This window comes from Struthio camelus, chromosome 1 (assembly GCF_040807025.1).
Source record: "Struthio camelus isolate bStrCam1 chromosome 1, bStrCam1.hap1, whole genome shotgun sequence".
Lineage (NCBI taxonomy): Eukaryota > Metazoa > Chordata > Aves > Struthioniformes > Struthionidae > Struthio > Struthio camelus.
In genome coordinates this window covers 164,500,119-164,527,268 of record NC_090942.1, presented here as the reverse complement: position 1 = coordinate 164,527,268, position 27,150 = coordinate 164,500,119, and the positions used below count along the sequence as shown (strand labels likewise).

General features: G+C 43.4%; 2 protein-coding genes across 12 annotated transcripts in view; one reads left to right on the top strand and one right to left on the bottom strand.

Annotated features, from left to right (window-relative positions):
• Positions 1-16,608, bottom strand: part of LOC104147435 (G-protein coupled receptor 183) — a 40,518-nt gene extending 23,910 nt beyond the window's left edge. For 4 of the 11 annotated variants that reach the window (XR_011137910.1, XR_011137913.1, XR_011137908.1 and 1 more), the window contains exons 1-3: positions 16,469-16,608; positions 9,414-9,526; positions 1,051-1,182 (exon numbers count right to left, since the gene is read on the bottom strand). The gene's annotated coding sequence lies outside the window, so the exon portion shown is untranslated. Of the gene's footprint in view, positions 1-1,050; positions 1,183-4,818; positions 4,913-9,413; positions 9,527-10,684; positions 15,972-16,468 lie in introns of those variants that run through there. The other 7 variants (XR_011137909.1, XM_068928298.1, XM_068928239.1 and 4 more) reach the window with 6 other exon arrangements.
• The window catches only part of TM9SF2 (transmembrane 9 superfamily member 2), a 29,301-nt gene continuing 18,254 nt past the window's right edge, over positions 16,104-27,150 (top strand). The window contains exons 1-4 of the mRNA XM_068928222.1: positions 16,104-16,528; positions 20,112-20,179; positions 21,036-21,129; positions 22,285-22,412. Of these exons, the coding sequence (XP_068784323.1) occupies positions 16,400-16,528; positions 20,112-20,179; positions 21,036-21,129; positions 22,285-22,412 (419 nt within the window). The 5' untranslated portion in view covers positions 16,104-16,399. The remainder of the gene's footprint in view (positions 16,529-20,111; positions 20,180-21,035; positions 21,130-22,284; positions 22,413-27,150) is intronic.

The following is a 27,150-nucleotide window of genomic DNA, read 5'->3' as shown; positions in this document are numbered from 1 at the left end:
ATCAAAGGTGCCGCTTACTGCCTGATTGGGAGTCTCCTATGGTTTAGTCCCTCCTCAGTAAAAGAGTTTGGGAAGTTTATTGCAGATATGCTATCTTGCACGGTATAAGTACGCTGAGCCATAACCATAACAAGGCAGAGCCATGCAGAAGTCAGACAGTGTCTTTAAGACACTGGCTAGCTAAGTTTGACAGGTTTTGTTGTGAACCTGTTTCTGAAACTCAGCATAGCCTAACGCAGAAGTGTGAGTAAGGGCTAGACTGGGACCAGCTCTCATGAGGAAGGACCACAGAATCACAGAATGGTTGAGGTTGGAAGAGACCTCTGGAGACCATCTAGTCCACCCCCCCTGCTCAAGCAGGGTCATCTAGAGCGCATTTCCCAGGATCGCGCCCAGGCAGGTTTTGAATATCTCCAGAGAAGGAAACTCCACAAAAGGATAAGGCAGAGCTGAACTATCTCTGTGACAGTTTGAAAAGACTGTTGGTCTGGGACGTGCTTCTCCCTTGCTCTGGGGAACAGAAGCACAGAATCATCAAAATGTTGGTTGGAAGGACCTTGGAGGCCACCTAGTCCAAGCCCCCTCTCCAAGCAGGACTATCACCAGCGTTAGAACATTAAGTCAGCTATGGCTGTATCTAGACTCGTTGGGGAAAACCTCCAAGGTAGGACACCACTGGGTGACCTCTCCCAGTGCCGCACCACCTTCCTGGTGAGGGTTTTGCCTAGTGACCAGCCTGAACTTCCCCATGCACCATGTGTGCCTGTGTCCCCTTGGTATGGCCTCTGGCACTACCAAGCAGTGTTTGGCTCTGTCATCTTTGTCATGGCCCTTCAGGTAGCCACAGCTGCTGTTTGATCTCCCTTGGCCTCCTCTTCAGTGGGTGAGACAAGCCCAGCTCCTTCCTCCTCTCTCCCACAGAGCTCCACTCCAGGGGCCCTGACCATCATGGCAGCCCTCAGCTGACTCTCTTTAGTTTTTCCACATCCCCCTTGAAGTGGGGTGGGGGGGGATCCAAAACCAGGACGCTGTGCTCCAGCGCAGACTTACCAGTGCCGTGTAGGGAAAAGGAAGTACACGGTGCCAGCTCTTTTACCAGCTGCCTTGTTTTGTGGGCCCATGCTCATTGGAGGTACCATCATGCCTCCTTCCAAATACCCACTGTTGGCTGTCAAATGGGGTCTAAATGATATAAACCAAGAGAAACAGAGCAGTTTCAGTTACAGCCAACGCTTTGGTTGTAGCACCACAGAGTTCTCCCTTAAGGATCTGCATATAATTAGATGTACTTATTCAGTAAATCGGAGCAGTGCCCAATTTACGTTCTCTTGTTTCTTGAGTTCATGTTACAGACTAAGACTTAGCAAAACATAGTTTTATATGCTAATTTCCGTATAGTAAAACCCTTACTGTATGTCGTTCATCGATATCAAGTGGTGTACATGTAAGAATAGGCTAATATTATGTATATATTACCAAGTTTATGAGTTCAAGAATTACAATGTGCTTGCTTTATTTAGGTGGTAAACTTTTTTAATGAGTCTGGAGGGTCCTTTACATAAAAGTAGAGACTCTATCTTGGAATCTCTTTCCGTGTTTATTAGAAATGTGTTTTACTTTACCATGAAAAAAGCCAAGGAAATATGCAGCCTTAAAGTCTAATGAAGTAGTTACTCATGCAGTCAAAGTTCATAAATTTTACATACATTTAATTTATAAATTGAAAACATAGCTTGCACTGGCTTTTTCAAGATTATTGCTTGCCACAGGGGTCTCAGGACAGTTGCTTGGCCATGTTTGTTACCTCTTTCCTTTCAAGGCCTAGACTGGATCTTCACCCTTTGCTCACATTCATTTAGATGTTTTTAGAAAAAAGCATTTTAAAAAGGGAGCTCTCTAAGATATTAAAAATTGTAACCTAGCCTGCAGTTTCTTTGTTCTCAACTCAAATAAGATTTGTTTTGAGCTGACACTTCAATAGAGAGCTCTTCCTCATGGTGAAAAACCTTTTGTCCCTCTGGAGACCTCTTTTCCGAGCTAATTGCAGAGCATATTCCCTAGAGTGACAGTCTAAGGTATGTTCTAATCTCACACCAATAAAACCTTAGAGCCAACCTGGATTAAGAACTCAGCCCCTGGGAAGAGGGAATTTAGGGAAGGAGGGAAATGAGGATGATGGCTTTCCACTTTCCTTCTTTTCCCTTTGCAGTCCTCTCGGCGCAAATCCGTCCCCCATGAGCAACTTTGATTACACGAGTTCTGCCATAATTCGTCCTAGCTGCAAACAGTCTCAGGTTCAAAACATGAAATAAGGGTGCTTGGCACTCAGAGGCCCCTGCCTATACTAAGAAGTCAGGAGACAAGCACAGCAGAATGCCAGCCTTCTGCCAGCTGGGATTTCTACCAGACAAGCCACTAGACACCCTTTTTTGTGCCAATGCCGTAACGAAGAGAGAAGCCAGCTCACTACTACTGCAGAATCACTGCTGGTTGACTCAGATTCAAGATGGGCGGGTACAGAAGCTTTGAATAATTCTAGGCAGACATTATAAAAAAGGGAATGTGATTATGATAACATAAAGCATCAAGCCCACAGTACCTAGAATCATGCTTTTGGCCTTTAACCATTGTATCTTTAGATTTATATGGAAAAGGCCTCCCCAAGCTCCTTTAACAATACAGCAACACAGTCAAAGAAAATAGGGCAATAAGGCTCACCCTCCGCATGTCCATGCCCCCCAAAAAATCAATTATACCCAAGCCATTTCTGAAGGATATTTGTCTCACCTGGCCTCCAATGACAGACAAGCCACTACGTCCCTCAACAGTGTACTCCAGTGAGTCACCATCCTAACATTTAAAAAGCTGTTTCTAACAGAATTCAGGTAAGGCCGTTCCTGAATTCCTTGTTCAAGTGACTCGATCCTCAGTCATGCAAGTAACCCACAGGACTTCTGCAAAACCAAACTGCAAGATGAAGCCCTCTTAATGACTGATACACAGCCCTGCTATGCCTCCTCTTTCTCCTATTCCTCCCTTACTGAACCCAAATACTCCCATGCAGTTGTTGAGCTGGGAGCTCACATCAGACACAGCCAGGGCAGGGAGCGGGGCCAGTAATTGGAAAGGGGAATTGGGAAGCACCAAAGCCTATCAAGAGCCAGTGGGGGTGAGCTTAACAGCCATCTCCTGGAGCCAGCCCTGAGGCCCTGCACGGCTTTGCAGGCTTTTGTTCAGCGGCACGCGAGGCTACATGGCTGCTCTGCTCAGAGCAGGCGCTGCTGGTCCACAGCAAGGACGGGGGACAGCACGCCAGCTGGGACGTGCGCATCTTCCAGCTTTATTGCTGCCAATGCCCCGGGGAGCAGCATGAGCTCGGAAAATCAGAACGGCACGGTGCTCAGGGACGCCCATGTTCCCCGGGTGTTTTGGGGGGTAGCCTTAGGCATGGCTTCTTGCCTTCTGAAGTGTCATCAAGTGCTGTCACTGTATGTACAGAACCAGCAGCTATTTTCTCATATATCTTTTCCGCATTAAGAGAATAGCCTAAATATAGCCTCAACTAGCACTAGCAAGCGATTGCGTGGTGCCCTCCATGATCGGGTCTTCGCTGTTTGCCTATCCACAGCACCATCTTTATGTACCAAGTCCTTTGCTTTGCAAGTGCCATGTCACGTGCCCTCTGCCCCGGGGCAGATATATCATTTCTATTAAACATTGCTACCACGCCTGCAGGAAATACATGCAGCCCCAGAAACTGAGATAACACAGTCCTCCAGCATTCCTGGCAGCCTGCAGTTTTCTCTACAGTCTTCCCCTCTGCACTCCAGTTCCTGACTGGGTGATATCGGTCCTCTCTGGATGTTCAGATAAACCAGGCTCTTGGGTGTAGCTGACACAGGTAAAATTCAGGACTTCAAAGCCAGAGAGAGAAGCATCAGGGATATATCTGAAAGCCAGGGAAGGTCTGGGCTATAGGCAGGCCAGAAGGGCAGGGAGAAGGTAAAGGTGCCCCAGGAGGAGAAGTGACACAGCGATGCCCACGCCACCCTGCCAGTGTGGGGGTGACATGCCTATGTCCAGGTGATGCCAGCCCTCAGCAGGGAACGGGTTACAGAGCTGAGCTGGAGGTGGTAACATTAGTTACTTGATGCCAGATGGTGTCTTCACACCTGCCAACCATTCACTATTGGCAAACGTTTCCTCCTTCACTGGGCAATTTATTCAAAATAGTGGGCAAGTGGAGAAGAAGGAAAGCATGTGGTGTCTTTGTGGGGATTTTAGCCTATAATCCCAGATGTAGCTTGTGTAGGAGTTACACTTGCCCTCTTCTCAATGACAGAGTAATTGAATGTGATGGTCAAGGGAGAAAAATTAAATGTACATTTGCACTTACATGGTGCTGCAGACAGTTGGTCTGGCAAAGAAAAAGATTATTAAAGTTTAACGCTTTATTGCCATATTCTAGCTAAAACAAGATGGTTGTGACCAGCTGCATGATAAAATACTATGATGTCACTTGCCAGGTTACTATTGATTGCATTTTTGTCCATTCATAACACAATAGGTATTTAAATTCAATAAAAATTCTAGATAGTCTCCAAAATCCTTTAGAGGAACAGATTCCCATGAGAGATTGTAATCTCTGTCCAGGAATTCCTCAGCTTATCTGTTTTGACATGCCTCAAGTTTTCCTCAGAGTAAACGGAAGACCCTGCTTCCTTATGCCTTGAATAACTTGTACTTCAAACAGCATCACATTTTACAGAGAGATAAAAGTTTGTGAATGGCACAATATCCTCATCGCAAACAATCTACCTTTTAATGAATGGCCTCACATCCATCCTCCCTTGCCCACCGATAATTTTTTCAGTTGCTGGAAATTTAACTCTCCGTTTCTTCTTTTGGGATACTGGTGAGAGAAAAAAGATATCACCAAGCAAATATTTGGTGGTGAAGCCAAAGGAATCGTATTCTCTTGAGATAGAAGTCTCCTCCTCACTTACAGCTGAGTAGACTGAGATTAAGTTATACGGAAGCCAGGCTCCTTGCCAATTCCCCCTCGTCTGCTTGTCAAGAACGAACGCTTCGTTATTTGATGCAGCGAGGGAGCAAAGAGGAGGAGAGAGGGCAGAGGGCCGTGGCCGTGCCCTCCCACAGGAGTGTTTCCCTATCCACAGGAGCTGCTCTTCCTTAAGACCACCAGTATTAATGCTCAGAATGGGTGACAGAAAGACGGCGAAGGCTGACTTGCCAGCACAGGTGTGTGATGAGGGCTCCATTCGGGAAAAAACATGGGGTTAGATGAGGAATCCAACGATGATGGGTATGTGAGGATGATGAAACACAAAGGTAGGTGTAGGGAATCAGGAAAGGAGAAAGAAGAGAGATTTTCAGTGCCCTTGTGAGGTTAAGTCACATGAAATATGGGTTGCGAGACAACCGGGGGTTGTGAGCAACTGGGAGAGTCGATGATAGTTCTTGGACCTGCTACTATGTAATCAGCACACTATGCAAAATCATGAACAAAACGAGCAAGCCCAAGAAGCACAGACCCTTACAACAGTAGCAGCATCAGCCTTATACTGCATCTTGTCCCATGCATCAGAAGGCAAGCTGAAATGATAAGGGGCCTTTAGCGGGTGGCATAAAATTGTATGACACTGTCTGCCACAGTCTTACTTTGGAAGCTGACGAAGTTTGGGCTGAATGTGTGTTAGACTGTTTGATGCCTGTAACTGTTAGATGCTCTGAAAATTTGTTTGGACCACCGGGTTCAAAGGGCAAAGATCAATGTTTTGATGCCCATTTGGTAGCCAATAACAAGTAGAGTACCCAAGGGGTCATTACTGGTTCATTATCTTCATCAAAAACCTGGATGATGAGAAAGAATGCAAAATCTGTGAATGTACCATCCTCAATAAATCTGCGGGTGGTATTAAGGGGGCAGCTGACAAGCTGAACGGTAAAGCTTCGATAAACAGACATTGAGGAACTTGAGGAGTGGCCCAACAGACACCTCAGGAAGTTCAACAAGGGGAACTTCTGCAGATGGGACAGAATAACTCCAGGTATTGTTACAGGCTGGGAAGTAACGGGTTGCTTAACAGCTCTGATGAAAAAGACCTTGGGTTATGGTGCATGACAAGAATATGAGATTACAGTATAATCCCACTGAAAATAAGTGCAAATTGCACACTCAGCTATGTTGGGAGGAGGGTGACTAGCAGATTTAACTGGCCTTCTGCTCATCATCAGTACGTCTGCAGCTGGAGTACAGTGTCCAGTTTTTAGACCCCCCCCCACTTCAAGGGTGGGAAAAACTAGAGAGGACTACGTGGCCTCCAGTGTCCTTCCAACCAACATTTTGGTGATTTATGATCTCATTTCTTTACATACACATTTATCAATTTAAGTACCAGCCTACTTTGCCAGTATGGATGAAATTTCAGAAAAGTTAAAAAGATTTTATGTCACTGCAGTCACGAGCACTACATACTTGAGTAGATACATAACATGCTGCAATCCAAAATCGCCGTACAACTCAGAGCCATGAATGCATGAGTTCCATATTCAGCTGCGTATATTCTCCATTCAGTCAGAACACAAATATAAAGATGGCCTTTGTAAGCCTTTACCACTGCAGGAGAAGTAGTGAGGCACTAGTGGAGTCATCTGTTGATTGTGTGTAATTGCTTCCAGATTCATAACTCTTGGCGGGCCAAGCTGCCACAAACTGCTCTTTTTTTAGCTTGCAAAACTCTTAAAGTGCAATGTGCTGCAATCACAAATATAGCACTAAGAGACATTATAGTCCACATGGATCCCACAGAGTGCGCGCTCTTGTGAGTAGTCAGCTCATCAGACTACCACGCTGCATTCACTCATCTATAGGAAGGGGGAACAGTACATAAACTCACTCAGGCTGAACACTGTTGTTGAACATCTACATGCCAAATACTGGCCCGTGCATCCAGTTTGAGCACCTGCGAATACACCATGGCAGACCACAGTACCACATAATATCAGAGTTTTAAAGTAATCTCAGTTTTGTTAACGATTGGAGCATACTGATACAAATTTGAAAAGCATCTGAAGTAATGGATGGGCCAGGTCTCAAAGAAAATCTTATTAAAAAAAAACAAACGGAGAGCCACTTGCTTCTGGTGCAGTCCTTCCCCTGAATTATCTAATCACTCCTAACACATCACTTTGCAAAGGGCAATGGGGATACCTAAGAAAGAGGTTTAGTTGTAAATGAGGGCAAATAACATTATTAAAACAGTCTGCGGATGTGAGCTCACAGAAGAATCTATAACAGAAGCCCTAGAGTCTACCCATTAGAAAAATGTCCCTCTCGATTTCCTTAGCCATTCCATTTTTGATACTTAGAGACCTTGCCCATTAGAATGGAAAAGGGATCTTCATTATGGGAGCAGTTGCTACTATTTTGTTTGCCTTTCTCCCTCATTTTAGTAAACAAAGAGTTTCAAGCGCTTAACCTTTTCATTAGGATAAGCATATATTTACTGATCTTGCAAATCAGGTTCCATTTACAACCCCACACCATTGCTAGGAGGACAAAGGCATTTGCATGAAACTAGGAGAGATGTATAGTATTGTTTTGTTTTTCAATTTTGAACTGTTTTGGTTCTTCTTGGAGAAAAAAAAAAAGTTATCTTATCTTGTGCCATCTTCCCCCTCCTTCTCTCTTTCTTTCTCTTGTCTTCCACATGCTGGTCTGATCCCTTGCCTACTTTTTCCCACTTCATAGCGGTTGAATGAAGACCACATTTCCCTAGTTTGTTCATGAGAGCGTCATGTGGGACAATGTTAAAAGCTTTACTTCTATCGCCTGCCTGCAAAAATGAAGCCACTTATTACACCATCTTTTTTGTTGCTAGGTCATTAAAGATATTATGCAGCCATATTGGTCTCTTCCAATACTTGCTATGAATCTCTTGCATCCCCACAGTTTATTACCGAATCTTCAGTGTCTCTTTTAGGAACTGACAGTTCTCCAGGGCTCCCTTTCCCATTAAAATTCCTTTCCACAAGACTGCATTTGCCAATTCTTTGAGTGGGTTGAAGTCTTCTGTTTTTAGTTTGTAATTCCATCCCTTTCACTCCCATCTCTCCTGAAACTCAACAGCTCTGCTGATCTGTGATTTTTTTCCACCACCAGCAGCCTTCCAATCAGTTTTCTCACATTAACTAGCAGCAAACATAATGCCACCAGGTAGGGCTACATACGCCTACTGTCCCTGGCACTCACGGAAACAAAAAGTCGCTTCTTATTCTCAGAACTTGAGGGACAGACTACACGGAGCAGTGTCACTTTCCAAACACTTATCTAGGACAGAGTCATACGTATCCTACCGGAGGTATGTGAATCACCTCCACACGTCACGGGCCAGCAGCTAACCCCTGCTGGCATGAGTCTGCCGTGTGCAGGGAGCCGGCTCGGGAACCAGCTCACAACGGCTGAAGCAGGGAGCTTACAGCTCTGCCCTCAACTTACAAATTTCCAAGCAGGAAAATCCTTTAGGAGCTGGGAACCCGCTCAAACGCTGCAGCTCTGTGCTATCCCCCACTCCTATCAGCTACAGGATGTAAGTGGCTCGAGGCAGATGGGTCCATAAACTCTAAAGCTGCATTAACATCCCTATCCCTAAGTCAAGGGACTTGTTTCATCGGTAATAGGTAGCCAAATGTTCACATGTAGTTTCTAATTTTGCACAGTTCTGATTTTGGATGCTGAATTTGACAACTTCTCTCTCAACTCAAGGGAAGTGGCATCAAGTGCTCAGCAACACTGAACGTAGATTTAAGTGAGGGCAACAAAAAAAATCAAGGCATATGAATTCTGAAATGCAGACTTTAAAAAAACAAGCAAATAGAATTTTTTGCTTGGTTTCCTCCCGGAAACAGCCACTGTAATTCTCCTTTAGGATGAAGACTGATAAAATGATCTTCCAGGTTTACTGATACCATCTTACAGAGTAATACAACAATTTTCCATAATTTTTCACTCCTAATTGTGAAGTTCTTTTACTTATTTTACCTCTAAGCGTAAAGCTCGAAAGAGCTAAGTAAAGTTCTTTTAAGCGTAAAATTGCACCAAACAGAAGGTTGGGTGCATTTAATTAAAATTACTGTTTAACTTATACTTTGCTTCGTGCAGCTCTCCGCCCTGCTTTTGCTTTTCCGTGGCCATTTATTACCTTCTCTCCTTTCTTCCCCACTTCAGGCAGTCGAGGGGAGAGCAGAGTCCAACTCCTGCAATGAAATGCTTCACCTGCAGAGCATGCTGTGAGTGAAATTGATAAAATACAGCACCAGCCCAGGCAATTTCACTCACAGCGGGCACTTGCAGGTGAAGCACTACCATAAAATGGAACAAGGTTACTCACCCACCACCTTCCAGCACAAATCACCAGCTGATACCTGCTTCTTTCACAATCTCTTCACCACTTTCCTGCCAGGCACTGGTTGTTCTGACTCCAGCTCAGGAGACAGGAATGAGCTGCAAAAAGGCCAAACACTAGCTTTGTTAGCCCGAATAAGCACTCCGAACGTTTGAACACTTGGCTGAAGCACAGCTCTAGGTGCTAGGCCGCTGGAGGCCTTCCTCAGGCTACCCTGCCGCTGGTGTCTCCCTGGAGGGGAAGCCCACGGTCCGTCCTGCCTCTCAGGGACCACAACAGTGCAAAAGAGCTGCACCCGCTGCAAGTGCCTGATAGGATAAAGATGGTTCGGAGCTCTTTCTGTAGCATCTGGTGAGGGTATCAGCCTGATTTATGGCATAATTTAGGACAACTATATGTTGTTTCAGCTGGCGGTTCCCAGCAGTTCTAGTCCAGCACAGGTTAGTTCCCAAGGGGTAGGGACAACATCACAACCCAATTCCTGTGCCATTTGAAAATCCTCAGTATTAGAGGATAACTTTACTCCAACTCAGGATTTTTTTTTATTTTGATAGGAACACTGCTTAGACTGGGGGCTGAGATATGTCCCTCAGACTGGTTAGCATAGGGAGCAGGCATGAGAGAAGCATGGTGATGCAGAACAGAGAAACTGCACTCTGCCATTGTACCCTCTTCTCTGATAGAGGGATTAAGGGATGAAATTTAAAAGCTCCAGATTTAAGACAAATAAACAAAAATTTTTAAACATGTTTCATAATTTATTCATCGAGCTAACATACACTGTCTTTGAGACCACAATATTCTGAAGTCTAAAAAGGCTTATACCTTTAATGTGAAGAGTTGCGGTTGCAATTGCATCACATTTGATGCAACAGGATAAAAGGCACAACAGATAAACTTCAGAGCCTAAAACTCCAGTAACTGAAGGGATAGGGAGAAATTCCCTTCCTTAACAGTGCCTTTTGTGGAGTATTACCTAGGCCTTGTTGGAGATGGAATACTGGTGAATGGCAGACATCTGGTAGAGCAATTGCTACAGTACTAGGGGTGGGGGAAAATCATTATGACAAATATGTTTCTATGAGACAAAAAATATCCATCATAACATTTATAAAATTCAAGCATGGAAATTAACACCAAAGCAGCACAATGAAAACTCAATGTATTTCAACACTTGGTTCCTAATTCAGCACATAATTTCCAATTGAAAACAAAGGACAAATAGATGTCTGAAAGGGATGCAACTGCCTCAGTACCTTTATGAATCTTGTCTATATTTCTACCAGCTACATTCCAAATCGGTTCCTGCCAAACTCCGCAGTCTTTACTGTGTTGTTCCAGAAGCCTTCCCATAACTTGAATTTCATAAACATGTTTTGTGATTTGTTTTACAATAGTGCAAAATTCACCACGAGAGACTCAGTACCTGAGAAAAGATTTTTGTCAATGAAAGCAGATGATCACGTGCTATGTAGGTCTTAACGGGTCATGCCACAAAAGGATACATGATAAGAATACTTGAGAAATGTGACCACAGATTAACTGATAATAACCAGATGGTATCTGTATGTATCTATTTCCACTTGTAAAATGGAATCAGTTTGATATAGACTATTATAGAATATTTTTCTTCCAGCTTTTTTCAAAAACCCACTTTAACTCTTGTCAAAGATCCTGAACAGACTGCTTTTGGAGGAAAAAAAATACAGATTTTTTTCACCACTGCATATCCTCTGGACAGCATTTGCTTCTCCCAGCTTCCTTTACTGACTGATTTAGGTCTACACCAGAACAGGTCAGTACCCAGACTACTTTAATCTAAAGTCTCTCAGGTAACACTAGAGATCAAGAGTGATATATAAGCTTGGAACTACAGTGAGATTATTAACTGCTGACCACACTGACTGTTGAAGAGTTAACTAGCTCATTGGTTTGGGAGTTGTTAGAGCTATAAAAAAGAAAACATTCCCCTTTGTTTTATCCGCAGACATGTTCTACTTTCCTCTGTATAAACATTTGTTTCTTTCCAATTCATGTAATTGGTCCTAATGTTAACAAAAATTATATAGTTACACGCTGAGGGCCAGACAAACTAATTGGTGTGGCCTGAACCAGAGCCGCTGCAAACATGGGAGACACGGGCCAGGCAGACAGCAATCTTCTGTGTCGGTTTAAAATATACCAGAGACGCCACAGAAACCCTACAAATCGATGCTGCTGAAAGGAGTTGTAAATCCAGCTGCTCCCACAGCCATGAACAGCAAAGGTCATTACTGCTCAGACTGTACTAGTTGGTGCCGCCTTCCCCCTCTCCCTCCTGGAGGAGTCTGTTTTGTTTGCTGCAAGACAGCACCACATCCCTTTTGGTGCCCTTATTTCTCCAAAGACTCTGCTCCATGGCCCAGGGAAAGGCTGAGCTGAATTTAGCTATAAGTACATAGCAATCGCTCTTCAGCATTTTCTTCTCAGATGCAGTTTAGCAGCAGTCTTCACCCGACAGAGCTCTGTTTTGCCCATTTTATTCAGTCAGTCTTTCTTCTTTTTAGTTTGGCAAGTCAGATATCAGACTTGTTGCACATTTCGAGCACTATATGAAATAGTGTGGAAGAGGATATAATCCTCTGCTTCCTTAACCAAAAGCGTAAAAGCATTCTGTTAAATATTAATTTGAAGCTGCTCATAGAAAGTCACAGAATGTGCTGAATCTATTTCCTGAACAAAGATTCAAAAAAAAAAAAAAAGAAATGTAAGTCATAAAACCAAAGAAACTCAGCAATGGCACAATCAGATACGTTTCTATATGCTATATGACTAGTTCGGAGGAGGCAGTGGCTGTTTACTTAGGAAGTGAATTGGATTCTGTTCAAAAGGATAGCTCCCGGAGCACTGCTGCTCTGCAGTGACCCAAAGCACACCTCACGGGCCACCAAGCCCAGGCGAGTATTTGTGGTTCCACTGTGGTTGCTGCAATGCTCCTGAGCTTCAGCAGGCCAACATACACTTGCTGGAGAACTGTTTCTTGGGAAGAAGAGGACAAAACCAGCAGGATCTCTGTCCCAGCGCCTCACAGAAGATGCTGCCATCTGCCTTCACAGGCTGGGGGGAGCTCTTGCCGTGCCTCTGCTCCCACGAGTCCCACACGTGGTCAGTGACGTGTTCCCATTGTCAAGGAAGCATTAGATCCACTAAAGGATTAAGGCACTTGATGTGCTCAGCTCCCACTTCCAACACAGAGCTGTAGTCCTCCAGATCCCTGCTCAGCTCTTGTCTTACTGAGGAGCCCCCTCAGTTTTCAGGGTTAAAGTTCCCTCAATACCTACAAGTTGGCCTTAGACATTTGCAGAAGTACCTGATATGTAACAGGACTGCATTGTTCAAGGCTCCTCATGCCAAAGTACCATTAGACCTTATAAAATATAATCCTTAATTAGCTTCATCTGCAAGAACTTCTCAGGCACGCTCAGTATACCCGCTGGGGGCAGGAGGAAATTGTCCGGGGAGATCTTGGTAGAGCCATCTGGGAGGTGGGAGATTTTAATACAATTTCCACCTCCACCTGCTCACCTAGACCTTTTTTTTTTTTCCCAGAAAAACAACCAAACTACCAGTCTAGGGGCTACTTAGGAGGGGCTATTTCTCCCCAGATGAAGTTCTCCATAAAGTTATTAGTACTGTCTCAAGACAGAAAAGAGCACTCATTTACAACACTCTCTCTGTACTTCAGGTGTTAAGGGAACTCATTCACAAGAAGGGAGTTCCAGTTCTTGCTGCAAATAATGTTTTCATCGTTTATTAAAGAGTAATTGTACAAAATGTTGAGATTATCATCAGTAAGCTGGAAGTTAGTTGTTTCCAGTTAAGTGCCTTAGAAGTTACAGAGAAGAGTAATCTTTAATTGTGTGCCTGCACAATCAGCAGCAAGAAATATTTATCTATTTCATGCAAAACCAAACAGCCTCCCTACAGCTTAGCTACTGAGGCACTATTGTGAGAAACATGGGTTTCAATACTCTTAGGCAAAGGAGGAAGTATACTGGGAGAATGCACTCGCCTCCCCCCCCCCCCCCCCCCCCGAGATGTAGGATATAAGGGCCTTTTAAAAGATTGCTTTTAAAATGAACTAAATTACGAGCTGTGAATCCCCAAAAGAAGGAGGCACTCCTTGCAGCCCAGAGTTAAGCAGTAAGAGGTGAGAACAACCATGATAATGATTGTCAGAACAGTTTCTGATAACAAAAAAGGTGACAACACTTTTCAAGGAGTGACACTTATTTTCCAGCAGCTTCTGATCATTCTGTATTTGTCATCTGTGTATTTCTTACCACAAGAATCTCTCAGGAAAAACCTTAGGTTGTTATTTTGCTTTAGCTTCTGTTGATTCATTAACCTCTGAAATGGTAATTTTTTCTGTGTTTTATTTCACACTGTCTTGCATAAGTCTCTGCTGATAAAACCTGTGGTACTTGTTCTTCTGGTACTGAAATCACACCCACTGAATTGTAACCTCTGGCTGTAAAACCCGCAGCAGGGGAACCAAAGAAGGGAAATTCTCAAGAAAATTCCCAGTGAAGTTGTTGTTCAATTAGAGAAGATGGTTTTTACTCAGACCAAATTTGGATCCCAAGGACCATGGCCTGGGATTTACGCTTCCCATGGTTATAGCTGCTCTAAAAGAGTTACTATATTGAATGAATAATGCAGCCTACAAATTGCTTTTCTGTATCACCTTTGTAGAGCCAGAGAAGGCAGCATCACAGCATACAGCACCGTACCCACTGCAAAGCCCTTTGGGCCAACTAACAGCAGACCCGTTGAAATTTCTGAGTCAGCAGGTTGTGTAGTCATGAAGACAGAGTAAAATGAGGGATTTAAGCAGATCCACATCTCCCAATCATTGCATAGTTTTGGAGTGTTCTCAGGGAAGATGAGGATTAAATGGGCAAAGGCTCTTAAATATTCTCACATGCAAAGAAATGGAATTAGGTACACAGAAGTAATTTGCTTGGAATATTAACCTGGGAAATGGGAGATACATTTGAACTCCCATGTGGCAGAAGAGAGACTGAACTTGGGTCTTTTACAACCTGATTACCCTAATCATGAGCAATTTTAAATAAAAAGAGGGAGCTGGAATTTCTTCTCCAGCTGTGCTTGTCACAAGGCTTGATCTTATAATTGTGCTCTTAGGATAGCTAAAGGATGAGACAGGTAGGAATGAGACAAGTAGATGAATAACTTAAATTTAAATATATATATAATTTAATAAATATATAATGAGATCTCTAATATCTAAAATAATTTAAATAAGTTAAAAATTAACATATTTATATAAAGCTAAAGATAGCTTATGTTATGTAGAAAAATATACATAAAATATATTAAAAGAACCTTACCTAAGGACTGCGTTGCGTGGCCTAGGAGCTTAAACGCTCAACATTGCATCGGTCCAGATAACATGCCAATTAACCCGCCTACAGTTCCATCCTGCCATACGCAGGCTGCCCACAGTAGCAGGTATCTCATTTATTGCTATCTCAGGCACCTTTACGTTGCAGAATACATTCTAGACATACGTTCAGACTGCCCTGTCCATCCCCTACAGACTAGTAGCAAAACCTTAGCTGCCTATGGACCTTGGGTATGTACAGGCTGGATGAACAATAAGCTTACCCCTTCTTTCCCAAAGTCCTATAGTAAATAGAAGAAATGAGCACAAAGCTATTCCACGAAATCAGCAAATTATGGGAAATGTTGCAGCATTTACAGTTTTTCATTAGAGATCATTGTTCAGAGTTTCTAAATCTGCACAAATATTCCAGACAGATGAGAAATATCAGGAAGCAGGGAAACTTATTTAAAACAAGGATCTTTGCTGTGGACTTCATTCAGAACAACGAGCACTGTCCACTCTCCTACATTATCAAAACAATATACTTTCAATTCCTGCCACTACCCTACGGTTTTGTTGTGGCGGTTTTTTGGTGGATTGTGTCCTATGAAAGCAGCCCTCATATTCAGAAAATATGGTCCATGGTTGTTCTGACTATTAAACCGTAATGGATATTCACCATAAAGAACACTTAACTACGTATCTCCTCCTTTTCATCTAACTGGTGATGGAATTTGCCTTCCATTCAGCTTGAAAAATAAAAGAGGTGTTCATAGCAAAAATCTCGAGAACCAAAAAATTAAAAAACAAAACAAAACAAAACAAACTCAAACGCGTTGAATTGATGCAAAGCCAATGCAGGCTGACTGGAAGGGGGACAGTCCCAAGAGCGCTCCACCTAACGGGGCTGCGGGCCCCCAAAGCCCCGCGTCCCTCCGAAACGCGGCATCCCGCGGCTGATGGCGCCGGGGGAAGCTGAGGCGGGACCCCCGGGCGCCCGGGGCCGGCAAACCGCCGCCGCCGCCTCCATCTCCTCGCTGAGCTTCTCTCCCGTCGCTCCTTGACGGACGGCAAAACATCCCCGCGTCTCCCCACTCGGCTTATTTGCCGCCCACCCCTCCACCTGGGTAACGCGGCGTTAACCGACGCCGGGGACACCCGCCGGCCAGCGGGGGCTGGGCCGGCCGCGACCGTTGGGGACCGGCCTATCGCGCGGAGCGGCGGGGGGGGGGGGGGGGAAGCTCCCTGCTGCCATGGCAACTGCCGGGGGCGGGCAGTAACGACGAGCGACCCCGGAAGCGAACGCGCAGGCGCCGGGCTCTGTGCGCGTGGCCCTTCCCCTTTGGCCCTCGGCAGGAGTCCCGCGCTGGGTGACGTGTCGCCAGCGCGAGAAGCCGGAAGTAGCCGCCGTCAAGGAGCTGGGGGGAGGGGGGGGGAAAAGAAGCAAGCAGCGACCGTTTAGCGGGTGGCGCGTGTCTGTGTGCGCGAGGCGCCGCCCCCCTCCCCCCGCGCAGGCCGCCGCCGCGCGCCACCCTCCCCTCCCCTCTCCCCCCGGCTCGCGCCCCCAACCGCCGCCGCCGCCATGGCTCTGCGGCGGCTCCTCATCGCGGCGGCGCTGGCGGCGGCCGCGCCCCCCGCCGCCGCCTTCTACCTTCCGGGCCTGGCGCCCGTCAACTTCTGCGAGCCGGGCAAGGAGAAGTCCGAGTGCCAGGTGAGCCGGGCAGGGCGAGGCGGGGTGGCCCCAGCAGGCAGGCAGGCAGGCAGGCAGCCGTGCCCAGAGGGGAGGCCTCGGCGCCGTCCGCGCTCGCCGGGGCCGGGGTTGTTGCGCGGCCCGAGGTTTTATCCCGCCGCCGTGCTTTCCTGACGGTTTGTCACCGCTCCTTTGTAACGTATCAAACGTTGGCAGCAGCGCGGTGGCCCGGGGGGCTGTTGCTCCGGGGAGTTGGAGCGTGTTTCAGTTTCCGGCGCAGTCACTTATGGTAAAGTGTCTGCGGCCCCTTGCACAGAGGGAAGGAAGTATCGGTTCATCTTATGGGTTATTGTACCGTTACAGAAATGGGAAACCCCCTCAGTTGGTCCCCTGGGTCCTTTTAAGTGCGTGCTTGAGAGCTGCAGAAAGTAAGAATCACTGTAACAGGTCATGCCAGAGGTTTGTGACTTTTTGGCAGGAGCAAGTAGCTGATGGCTATGAGCAGGTATAAAATCAAGGCAAGTACGCAGTGAGACTTTGCTTGCAGTGTCTTTCTGGCTGTCAAGAATCTGAGGTATAGGAGCTTCTTGACTATATATTCGCAAATGAAGTTGACATTTATTTTCATATCTATGTAAATGGCAGGCAGAGTTCATGTGACTAAATTAACTTATCTGCATTGGCCAACAGGAAGTCAAAATAGTCTTTATTCCTTGGGTGAGCTTTAGAAGTTGCTTGCTGCTGCTGTGATGGAATTTGTGCCAGACCCTGCCTCAAGACTTAAATAAGAAAGTTCAAGAGCAACAGTTGTTATGATCCGTTGTCTGTGAAGTCTGTTGAAAATTTCATGTTTTCTAGGCTCTCATCTTCTTGTCTTACATGAAACATGAGTCCACAATTCTGCAAAATAAAGATCTTAAATTACACGTTTTTGATAAATAACTTGCATTTACTTTAACTATTTTCTGCTATTAATCAATAAAATAGATAATAAGCCAAATGTGTAATGGAGGCATAGTTGCTATATATGTCTTTTCCCTTATTTCTTGAGTACATCGTTCAATTGAGACAAGCCAAATCCTGCACTAAACAGAAAACCTTGGATTTTTTCACTGTTGTTCCCATGCTGCTTCTGTTGTAGTAGTCTATAAGCACTCTTTTATACGATCATAGAAATATTGTCTGGAAGTGGCCTCCGGAGGTCACCTCATCCAGCCTCACTCTTGAAGCAAGACTGCTGGTAACAGTAGATCAGATCGGCTGTGCCTTTGCCTAGCCAAGTCTTAGCAGCCTCCAAGAATGGAAAAACTACTACCTCTCCAGGTGACCTTTAGAGTTCTGCGCTACTTCCTTAGCCTGGACATTAGGAAGAAATTTCCCTAAGAGTCTGAAGCTGCCATCCTTGAGAGACGTTGCTATGTTTGAGTTATCCCTGTTTCTAAGCTGGGGTGGTGGTAGAAATTTTTTTTTTTTTTAAGTCAAGTAAAATCAAGTAAAACAAATTGCTTACTGTCTTTTTGTATCTAACCTGAGACACTTATGTGGTCATCTGTCTCGGATGTCTTTGCATTTTTGTCTCATACAATGTGTGCAAAAAATTTGACTCCTTATCCTGAGGATCCCCTTTGTGAGAAGGGATGTGACGTTGTCAGTGAGGCGCATAGTTAGCAGCACAAGAATGCTGAGATTCATGACTTTTTCCCCCTCCTCCAAACTGTTTCCTAATCTGCTTGGCTGTGCCCAGTTTGGCCACTTTTTTCTGTTTCTGGTTGGAATATCATCAGGAATAGAATATGATCAGTGTAGGCTTAAAGAATAACTCTTCCCTGAATATTAAGAATCTTCACTCTGTTTAAAAAATGTTGATGACTAAAGTGTGAACTAGTCATTGTCTCGGGAATTGTTATTGAAGGTGCAGATCTGCAGTTACTGTTCACGCAAGTACTTCTTATGGAAAATTCAGGAGCATTCAAGTGAACTTCTTCCTCCCATTAAAAAATAGCTAATGCCTTAGAGCAGTTGAGCCGTTCCAGTTCTTTGCTGCTGAGAGGGAGAGATTTCATTGCTGTCTTCTTCCAGGCGGTATGTTTCTGTCCTCTGCATTGCCCCAGCTGTATTGTTAAATTCTTATGTGTGCATATTAACATGGGAGGAAGCTATCCAGCTTTTTTGTCAGACTAGTTTTCTGCTGTGTTAATGAGTTGAAGTGGCCTACGGAAGTATGACAAAAAGTGTGCTAGCCAGAGGTAAGCAGCAGGTGTGCATGGCTAGGGGCATAGAAGAGAGGGGCAGTGACATGTCTTCACTTAGTGAGTCAGTTTAACAGCTCTCAGTTCATGAAGCTGCATCCTGATTTGCATGTGGACAGTTACAGTCGATCAAGAGCACAGTACCTGGCTGAAGTATCTGAGCTACAGATATGCATGAACAATTTCATCTTCTCCTCTCTCTGTCTCTCTCGCTTTCTCTCTCTCCCTCTCCCCCTCCTCTCCCCTCTTTTTCTTTTTTCTTTTTTTTTTTGTTTTTTTGTTTTGTTTTAACTGCTCCAGAATTTCTCAACTTGGCTAAGCTTGGGTGAATTTTCACGGGGAGGAGAAGGCTCTTCTACTGATGGTGTACTTTTCGTGCTATAACAGAAACTAGATAAGTTGCTGCTGAAAGAGGGAGGTCTTACTCCTTTATGCACTGTCCTTCCTTGTGCTGCCTCCAGCTCGTCTGATTGCACTGTAAGACAGTTCAGCTTGCTGTGTTGCTAAAAACTCCCTAAAAAAACCCTCTTTTGTAATTTCTCTGAGCAAGTCGTCTTCTGTTTTTGCCAATTGAATTGGTTTACTGTGCAAGCAGATAACTGCCAAAATGAGTGTAAGGTAAGCAGTTGAAATATGTAAGCACTGCAGGCCTAGCATAAGGGAAGGGAGGTGAGAGGAAGAGGGAGGACCTCTCCTTTTCAGTAGCAGCAGGCTGCTCCAGCAGTTGGTGTCAGTGGACTGAACTGTAGGCTGAAGCCACAGCAGATGGAATTTCAGATTCTTGCTCCAAAGTTGCTGGAGTTTGTTTTTGTTTGTACGTTGCCTTACATTCTCTTTGGAAATAGTTTCTGTTTTAAACTTAAAACAGTCTCAGTCTAAATACGTTATTTACAACCTAATAGTCCAGTTTTCAGCTGCTGTGTAATGAAAACTGTGGACCAGCGAATGCATGCCCTTTTAAGACCTTTGTTACACAAAAGTTATGCTGATGGATTTAAAATTTACTTCTTACTAATGTGGCTTTAGCTTGCTGCACTAAACTAAAACACTGGCATCTGGCATGCTTTTGTTGTTCTTGTGCATGATTTCTTGCCATCTCTTAACTTGAACACTTATGTTAGCCTAAATTGGTTTTATGATGTGGTTACTGTTTTTCTGAGGGGGTACTGTTTTGCTCACATTCTCAGCAGATATAATTAATTACATAGGATTTTATGTTTCAAGATGTGCAGTTGCGTAAGATTTTACATTTTAAGTTTGAGACTTTCATTTACCTTATTGCCACAAATCTGTACCTCAGTCAGAATCGATTGTATGTTTTGATGTAACGATACTGCTTATCTTAACTCTTTCAGTCTGGAATCGAGCTGTTTGTGAACAGGCTTGACTCAGTAGAATCTGTCCTTCCCTACGAATATACTGCGTAAGTATGTTTAAACTCATGTAGGTTGAAAATTACTCTTTTAGAGTAACTCTAGTTTAAAAATACATTTTTTGAAAATAATTTTTCTGCATTAGTTGTCATTTTATAGATCAAAGTGTTACTGCTGTCTTTAGTAGCCTGCAGCCAGATGAGTTAAAGTAGTAACGAGGTGTGAACTTCCCATCAATTATCTTAATGAGGTGTTAAATGCTTTCTTGCTACGTGTCATAGGAGTGCATAAAATATATCAGTGGCTGGTACAACTGCGTAAAGTTGATGCTTCAAAGAATGCTTTCATTATTAGTATTGAAGAGCTTAAGCACTAGTAATCTATATTTTAGTGAACACAAACGTGGTTTATTTGAATATAGGTTGGAAAAACTTGGGGGGTGTACTATTAAACCTGTTGGTGAATAGAAGTGTAGTAATCTGTTTATTTAGTGGCACTTGTTGTAAAGAAGCTGTCTGTACTTTTTCAAGACTCTGGCCTGCATGATTCCTTTCAGGGCTGTTGTGAAACTGCATGTGAAGATTTAATCTCTGGTTAACTTTACTGTGCAAACATGAAGCTTCTCATTACTTAAGGAAATTTATGCTACCATATTAAGTAATATTACCTGAAATATCTGATGAAGAGTTATTGGTGGTGTTTTTTGTTTATTTGTTTGAAAAATCATAGTCCCATTAAAAACGCATTTAGCTTTGTAATTTCTAGGAAGAAACCATTTATCTAGAAGGAAAACTCTATAGTTCTTTTACATGCGATGAAGGTATTGATTGGGGGGGATACTTTGTGAGGTCTAATATTTACAGCGGAGAATATTTTATTAACTTTGTATCTTTTTTTCTAATCTAGGTTTGATTTTTGTCAAGCGGAAGGAAAGAAGCGTCCGTCTGAAAACCTTGGTCAAGTCTTGTTTGGAGAAAGAATAGAACCATCTCCTTATAGGGTTTGTTCTCTGCCAAAGGGTTTTCAGTAATGCATAAGTTCAAATTTAACAACAGGAGGTCAATATCTTGGATAACTTATTCATAATATCTTCATCTCTAGAAATGTCAAAAGCTGAAATTCGACATAACAGAAATTTGTCAGTTTAACCTAGAAGGAAACATATGCCTGCCTTTTGGTTTTTGAAGATTTTTTTTTCCTTTATTAATCCATGTGTTTTCTGCAGAAGGGGGCTAAGGTGCCTTGTATTCGGTGTTAAAAGTGAAATGATATGTTCAGGAACCTCCATGTTGCATAATTTTTTAGTAGTGGTAGCAGTCCCTCCTGGAATCTGTTAAAACTTGGAAATTTTTAGTAGTAAACTGAGGCGATATGACTGAAGGATACGAATGGCATTGTTGTATTTCTCTCTAGTCTGTATTTTCAAAGCTGTGATTATGCGATATAAATTGTTTATTAGCAAGCACTGGGTTTCATCCACCATTTTTGGCTATTTCACTTCCTGCTCTGGGTTTGTAATGCAGTTTCCTTCAGTGCTCGCAGCACAAGTGAGGAAGCAGACTACTTTAGTTCCACGATCGAGCGGTAATATAAGCTAGTATTGTAAGTGTGCGCTTTGTGTCTTGAAGCTGTGGCCTGCAATGCTGTGGAGTTTGTCTTTTCTCTTTGGAACCTGCCAAAACCCGGTTCTTGCTCCTCGGCTGTCCTTGTAACAGGGAATTGGAACCTGATCTGAAATCCGTCTTGCAGCTGTAGGGCAGAAGAATTAGAATGGTGGTTAGCCAGCTTGTCTTTTCTGATGACTGAAGCTCTCACTGATTCATGTTGTAGGACAGAAGGTTCTCAACTGAATCTGCCTGGACAGCATTGTTGCTCTGAGGTCAAATGACCTGTAATAAATCATTGAAAGAAACGGATTTTGATTGATAGCAAGGAGCTCTTAGTGTAGGGATCGTACAGTATACTCCATGATCACAGGAGGGTTCTAGAGTACAAACCAATATAAAAAAATTCCTCTGGAGGGTTAGTGGCTTAGGAATTTGTTAGTTTTTCATTATATTAGTATAGGGAATTTTGAACATATAGGGGAAACTTGTTAAATGCTGGAATTACAAGGTCACAACATTTTTGCTGATATGTATTTCATTTTTCTTAGTTCACCTTTAAAAAGGAGGAAACATGTAAACCTGTTTGTACAAAAACATATGATACCAAGAAGCCAGAAGATAAGCAGAAATTAGACTTTTTGAAAAAAAGTATGCTACTGAATTATCAACATCATTGGTAAGTCGATGCCAGAATTCCTAATCAGTTATTCTAGTGTGTTGGTGATAAGTTATTAAGTATATCAAGACTAGGTATTTCGGTTAAATCTGTTACCCTTCTGTTCTTGCGAAAGATGTTATTTTGTCTTCTCCGTATAATTCTTTTTTTCACTCGAAGAATAAGCACCAGGAAATGAATTTGTTTCAATGCTTACAGCTTTGTGTGTTCTTTATGCTGCCTTTATGCTTACTGTAAAATACTGCTATTTCTTTGCACCTGTAAATGTGAAAGTTAATCATGCCCCAGCTCGACAAAAGCTTAAGGATCAACAGTTCTGAGAAAGCTTTATGCAGAGTGGTGGCCAGTCCAAATTAACTAATCAAATAGTTTTGAGGAACGCGTAACTACTTGTTCCTCTCCTGTTCCTTCCTTCAGTCCTTCTGTAACAGGTATTTTTGTGTCTGGGTTGTCTAGGAGCATGCTAGGACTCCTTCTCTGCTTGGATGCCAAGGTTCTGTTCTTGAGGGAGCTAACAGTGGGCAGGGCTGAATATGTACGCTGAATCTCATGCTGATGGTTCGGTTAGGATTTAGCCGTGCTAGGCACCCAGATGCAGGAGCTGGGAAACGCTCACCTGCAGGTTTCATCTTGCTATTAGAAATGTCTGGCCACACTGTGTGGACTTATATAACGCTTTATATGATGGTATGCTGTGCTAACAGCAGCCTTTGGGTACAACTATAGAAGGAGCAGCTATTTTTGCAGAGATTTTGAGTGTATATGCCTAATACAGAAATAAGTAAAGATACTGGATTTGGTTATGTTCCTATTAAATAAATACTATATGTATTTATAATACTTGAGCCACTTTGAATTTCACTGGTACATGTTGTTGTGGCATAAAGTTTCAGCTTTAAAACTTTGTGTGTGTGTGTATATATATATGTATATGTAAATTAAAAATATAGTATCCAAGACTATCACCCTGCCACTTTTTGAAACAAATTTGCTACTTTTTTTAACAAAACCCAAAAGTTTAAGCTGATTATTAATAGAGAAACTGTAAGAGAACTGTGTAAAACAAATCACATTTAAAAGTACTTCAGAATGTTTTTTCCTCTCTGGAAGAGATTGTTTTACAAATATATTTAGGTAATGTGTTTAAGTACACTTTTTAGCCTATACAGCTAACAATAGAATTCTGTTTTGGTTCTGCTAAGATGCAGCTCCACTTTTCAGTATGAAAATCTCCCTTTAAAAATAGGATGCTCCACACACATTCTTAGGGTGTTTTTTTTTTTAATAGTACTTCCACTATTGTCAGTTGTAGCGGGTTTTTTGTGTGTTTATTTGTTGGGGTTTTTTTGGGTTGTTAGATCCACTGCACTAAAATTTTAGATCACATGAGATGAAGAATCCACCTTTATAGCTGTTATGATAATGCAGGTCCTCCTCAACCACAGCTCCACAAAGTGCAGGTGGCTGGCTTTTGTAGTGAATGGTGCATGATCCAGGCATGTGGTACACGAACATGTTGTACCAGGATCATCAAGGTAGCATAAGTTAGGATTTAATAGAGGTTTATTATCCAGCTTCAATTTATCATAGAATTCCTGGGGAACACAGATGGTGCAAAGTACTTCTAAGGTTTTAAAAGCCACTTAATAAGCTTAGGAATTGACATAGTGAATTGGACTCAACAGCTAAACTGATCTCTTGTCTGACAATGTTCATCACCAGATGTTCTAGAGAGACATATAAGAACGCTTGCATAGCATGTTTGCCTCTCACGTACAGTCTTTTCAAGTCATTATAAATTTAAAGATTAACTGTGAAAAATGATTTGCTTCTTAAATTATCAGTTTGTTCCAGCATTGCTGCTTGAAGGCAGCTCAGTATGTCTGCTGCAGAAGAGGTAAAGGAAAACCTTTCTCTCAACCAAGCTCTTTTGCAGTAGGCTGATGACTGACTTGTTTTTGCTCTGGGAGATGAAAATACTAACAAAAGCAAAAGCTATCTCCAGCATGTATCATGGAGGTAAAAATCCAAATATGATCTAAATGTAATGAATCTGCTGCTAGAATAGCTCCTAATCAGCAGGTTAATTATGCCCAATAGTGTGCGGTGAAGTGAGTAGGATTTTGTTGTTGTTGCTGCTGTTCACAGCTCTGTGGGAGTCTTTGGAAACTGTTGAGCACCTGGACATTTTGTTTTCGGATGGACCTTTCTTTGCCTTCTTCCCCTGTGTCAGTATGAGCTAGGAGCATTGCCACTTCTTTCTGTCTGGTAGCTAATGGTGGGGATGATACAGACCTCCTTATGTTTACCTGAACAAAGGCAGCACATATAGCTCCTTTTACCCCTTATCTGTTGATGCATTAAAAAAAAAAATAACGCTGTAGAAACAGTGTTTAAAATATGCAACATACTAAAAGACTAAATAATTCTTCATGGTTGGTTTCATAATTTCCTGGGTTTTAAAAAAACTAATGAGGTATTATCAAGTATTGTTGGCAGTAATAACCTACTGGTTATAATGATTACACATTTAATTGTAAAGGTTATTTAGTAGCTTGATAAGTTTTACAAAAACATGTATTGTTAAGCTTCAGTGGGATGTTTTGGTCCAGCGATGCACAAAAAGTGACTGCTTCCATGACTTCATCTTTGAAACTTACTTATGGACCTGTAAAAACATACCTTTGAGCAAATAACGTTGCCCTAAGGGCAACTGCTGAAATTTAATCCTTGTTTAACTGATTTTATTTTGGCATTTAGCTTTTAGCCATTAAGAAAAACTTCATAATGTAAAGAAATAGGCCTTTTCTCTTGCTTTTACAGAGGGAGATCTGACCATGTTGGATATCTTTGAATATGATTAAGAAATATATTTTGTTTCTGACATTCTCACTGTTTGTAGCATGACTGGTATATCTTACTGTATCATAATTTCCTGGAACTCCTCACGGGGGTTTAGGATTCCTTTTCAAATGTTCCATTAAAACTGAATAGTAAACTTACTGCTTTCAGGACTTAGAGAAGATAAGCATATAAATTTTGTGAGGAGGTCATAGAGAGGAAGCAGGTAAAAAAAAAAAAATGGAGGACAGTTGGAAAGGAGCTACTTTCTTGTAAGTGTAGCAGTTCAAAGGTCCTGGAGAAAAGGAGAGGTGCCTGAGGCCTGGAAGAAAGCCAGTGTCACCCCAGTCTTCAAGAAGGGCAAGAAGGAGGAGCCAGGGAACTACAGGCCTGTCAGCCTCACCTCCATCCCTGGAAAGGTGATGGAACAGCTCCTCCTGGACGTCCTCACTAAGCATCTGGAGGACAAGAAGGTGACTGGGAGTAGTCAGCATGGATTCACCAAAGGGAAATCATGCTTGACCAATCTGATAGCCTTCCGTGATGGAATGACTGGCTGGGTGGATGAGGGCAGAGCAGTGGATGTTGTCTCCCTGGCCTTCAGCAAGGCTTTGGACACTGTCTCCCATCACATCCTCGTAGGTAAACTCAGGAAGTGTGGGTGGGATGAGTGGACAGTGAGGTGGACTGAGAACTGGCTGGACGGCCGAGCTCAGAGGGTTGTAGTGAATGGCACAGAGTCAAGTTGGAGGCCTGTAGCTAGCGGTGTCCCGCAGGGGTCAGTCCTGGCTCCACTCTTGTTCAATCTAGTCATCAGTGACCTGGAGGAAGGGACAGAGTGCACCCTCAGCAAGTTTGCTGATGATACTAAACTGGGGGGAGTGGCTGACACACCAGAAGACTGTGCTGCCCTTCAGAGGGACCTGGACAGGCCGGAGAGCTGGGCGGAGAGGAACCTCCTGAAGGTCAACAAAGGCAAGGGCAAGGTCCTGCACCTGGGGAGGAATGATCCCATGCCGCAGGACAGGCTGGGGGTTGACCTGCTGGAAAGTAGCTCTGCAGAGAAGGACCTGGGAGTGCTGGTGGACAACAAGTTAAGCATGAGCCAGCAATGTGTCCTGGTGGCCAAGAAGGCCAACGGTCTCCTGGGGTGCATGAGGCAGAGTGTTGCCAGCAGGTGGAGGGAGGTGATCCTGCCCCTCTCCTCAGCCCTGGGGAGCCTGCATTTGGAGTACTGTGTCCAATTCTGGGCTCCCCAGGACAAGAGAGACATGGCACTCCTGGAGAGAGTCCAGCGGAGGGCTACCAAGATGATGAGGGGACTGGAGCATCTCTCCTCTGAAGAAAGGCTGCGAGAGCTGGGCCTGTTCAGCCTGGAGAAGAGAAGACTGAGAGGCGATCTCATCAATGTGTACAAGTATCTGAATGCTGGTCTTTTTGTTTCCATGAAAAAAAAAAAAAGCTGCTTCTTATTCTCAGAACTTGAGGGACAGACTACACTGAGCAGTGTCACTTCCCAAACACTTATCTAGGACACAGTTCCCGACGCTGTCATACGTATGAAGAAAAACTTCTTCACTGTGAGGGTGACAGAGCACTGGAACAGGTTGCCCAGAGAGGTCGTGGAGTCTCCTTCCCTGGAGATATTCAAAACCCGCCTGGATGCGATCCTGGGCAATATGTTCTAGAGGACCCTGCTTGAGCAGGGGGGTTGGACTAGATGATCTCCAGAGGTCCCTTCCAGCTGTGGCCATTCTGTGATTCTGTTATTCTGTTTTTCTTATGTAAACAGTCTAGTTAAAATATTCCATCCTTTCATGGAACTGCAACTGGTTAGGAATTCACTTCAATAACAAAAAATTGAAGTTTTAATGAAAAATAAAAATTTACATTGTGC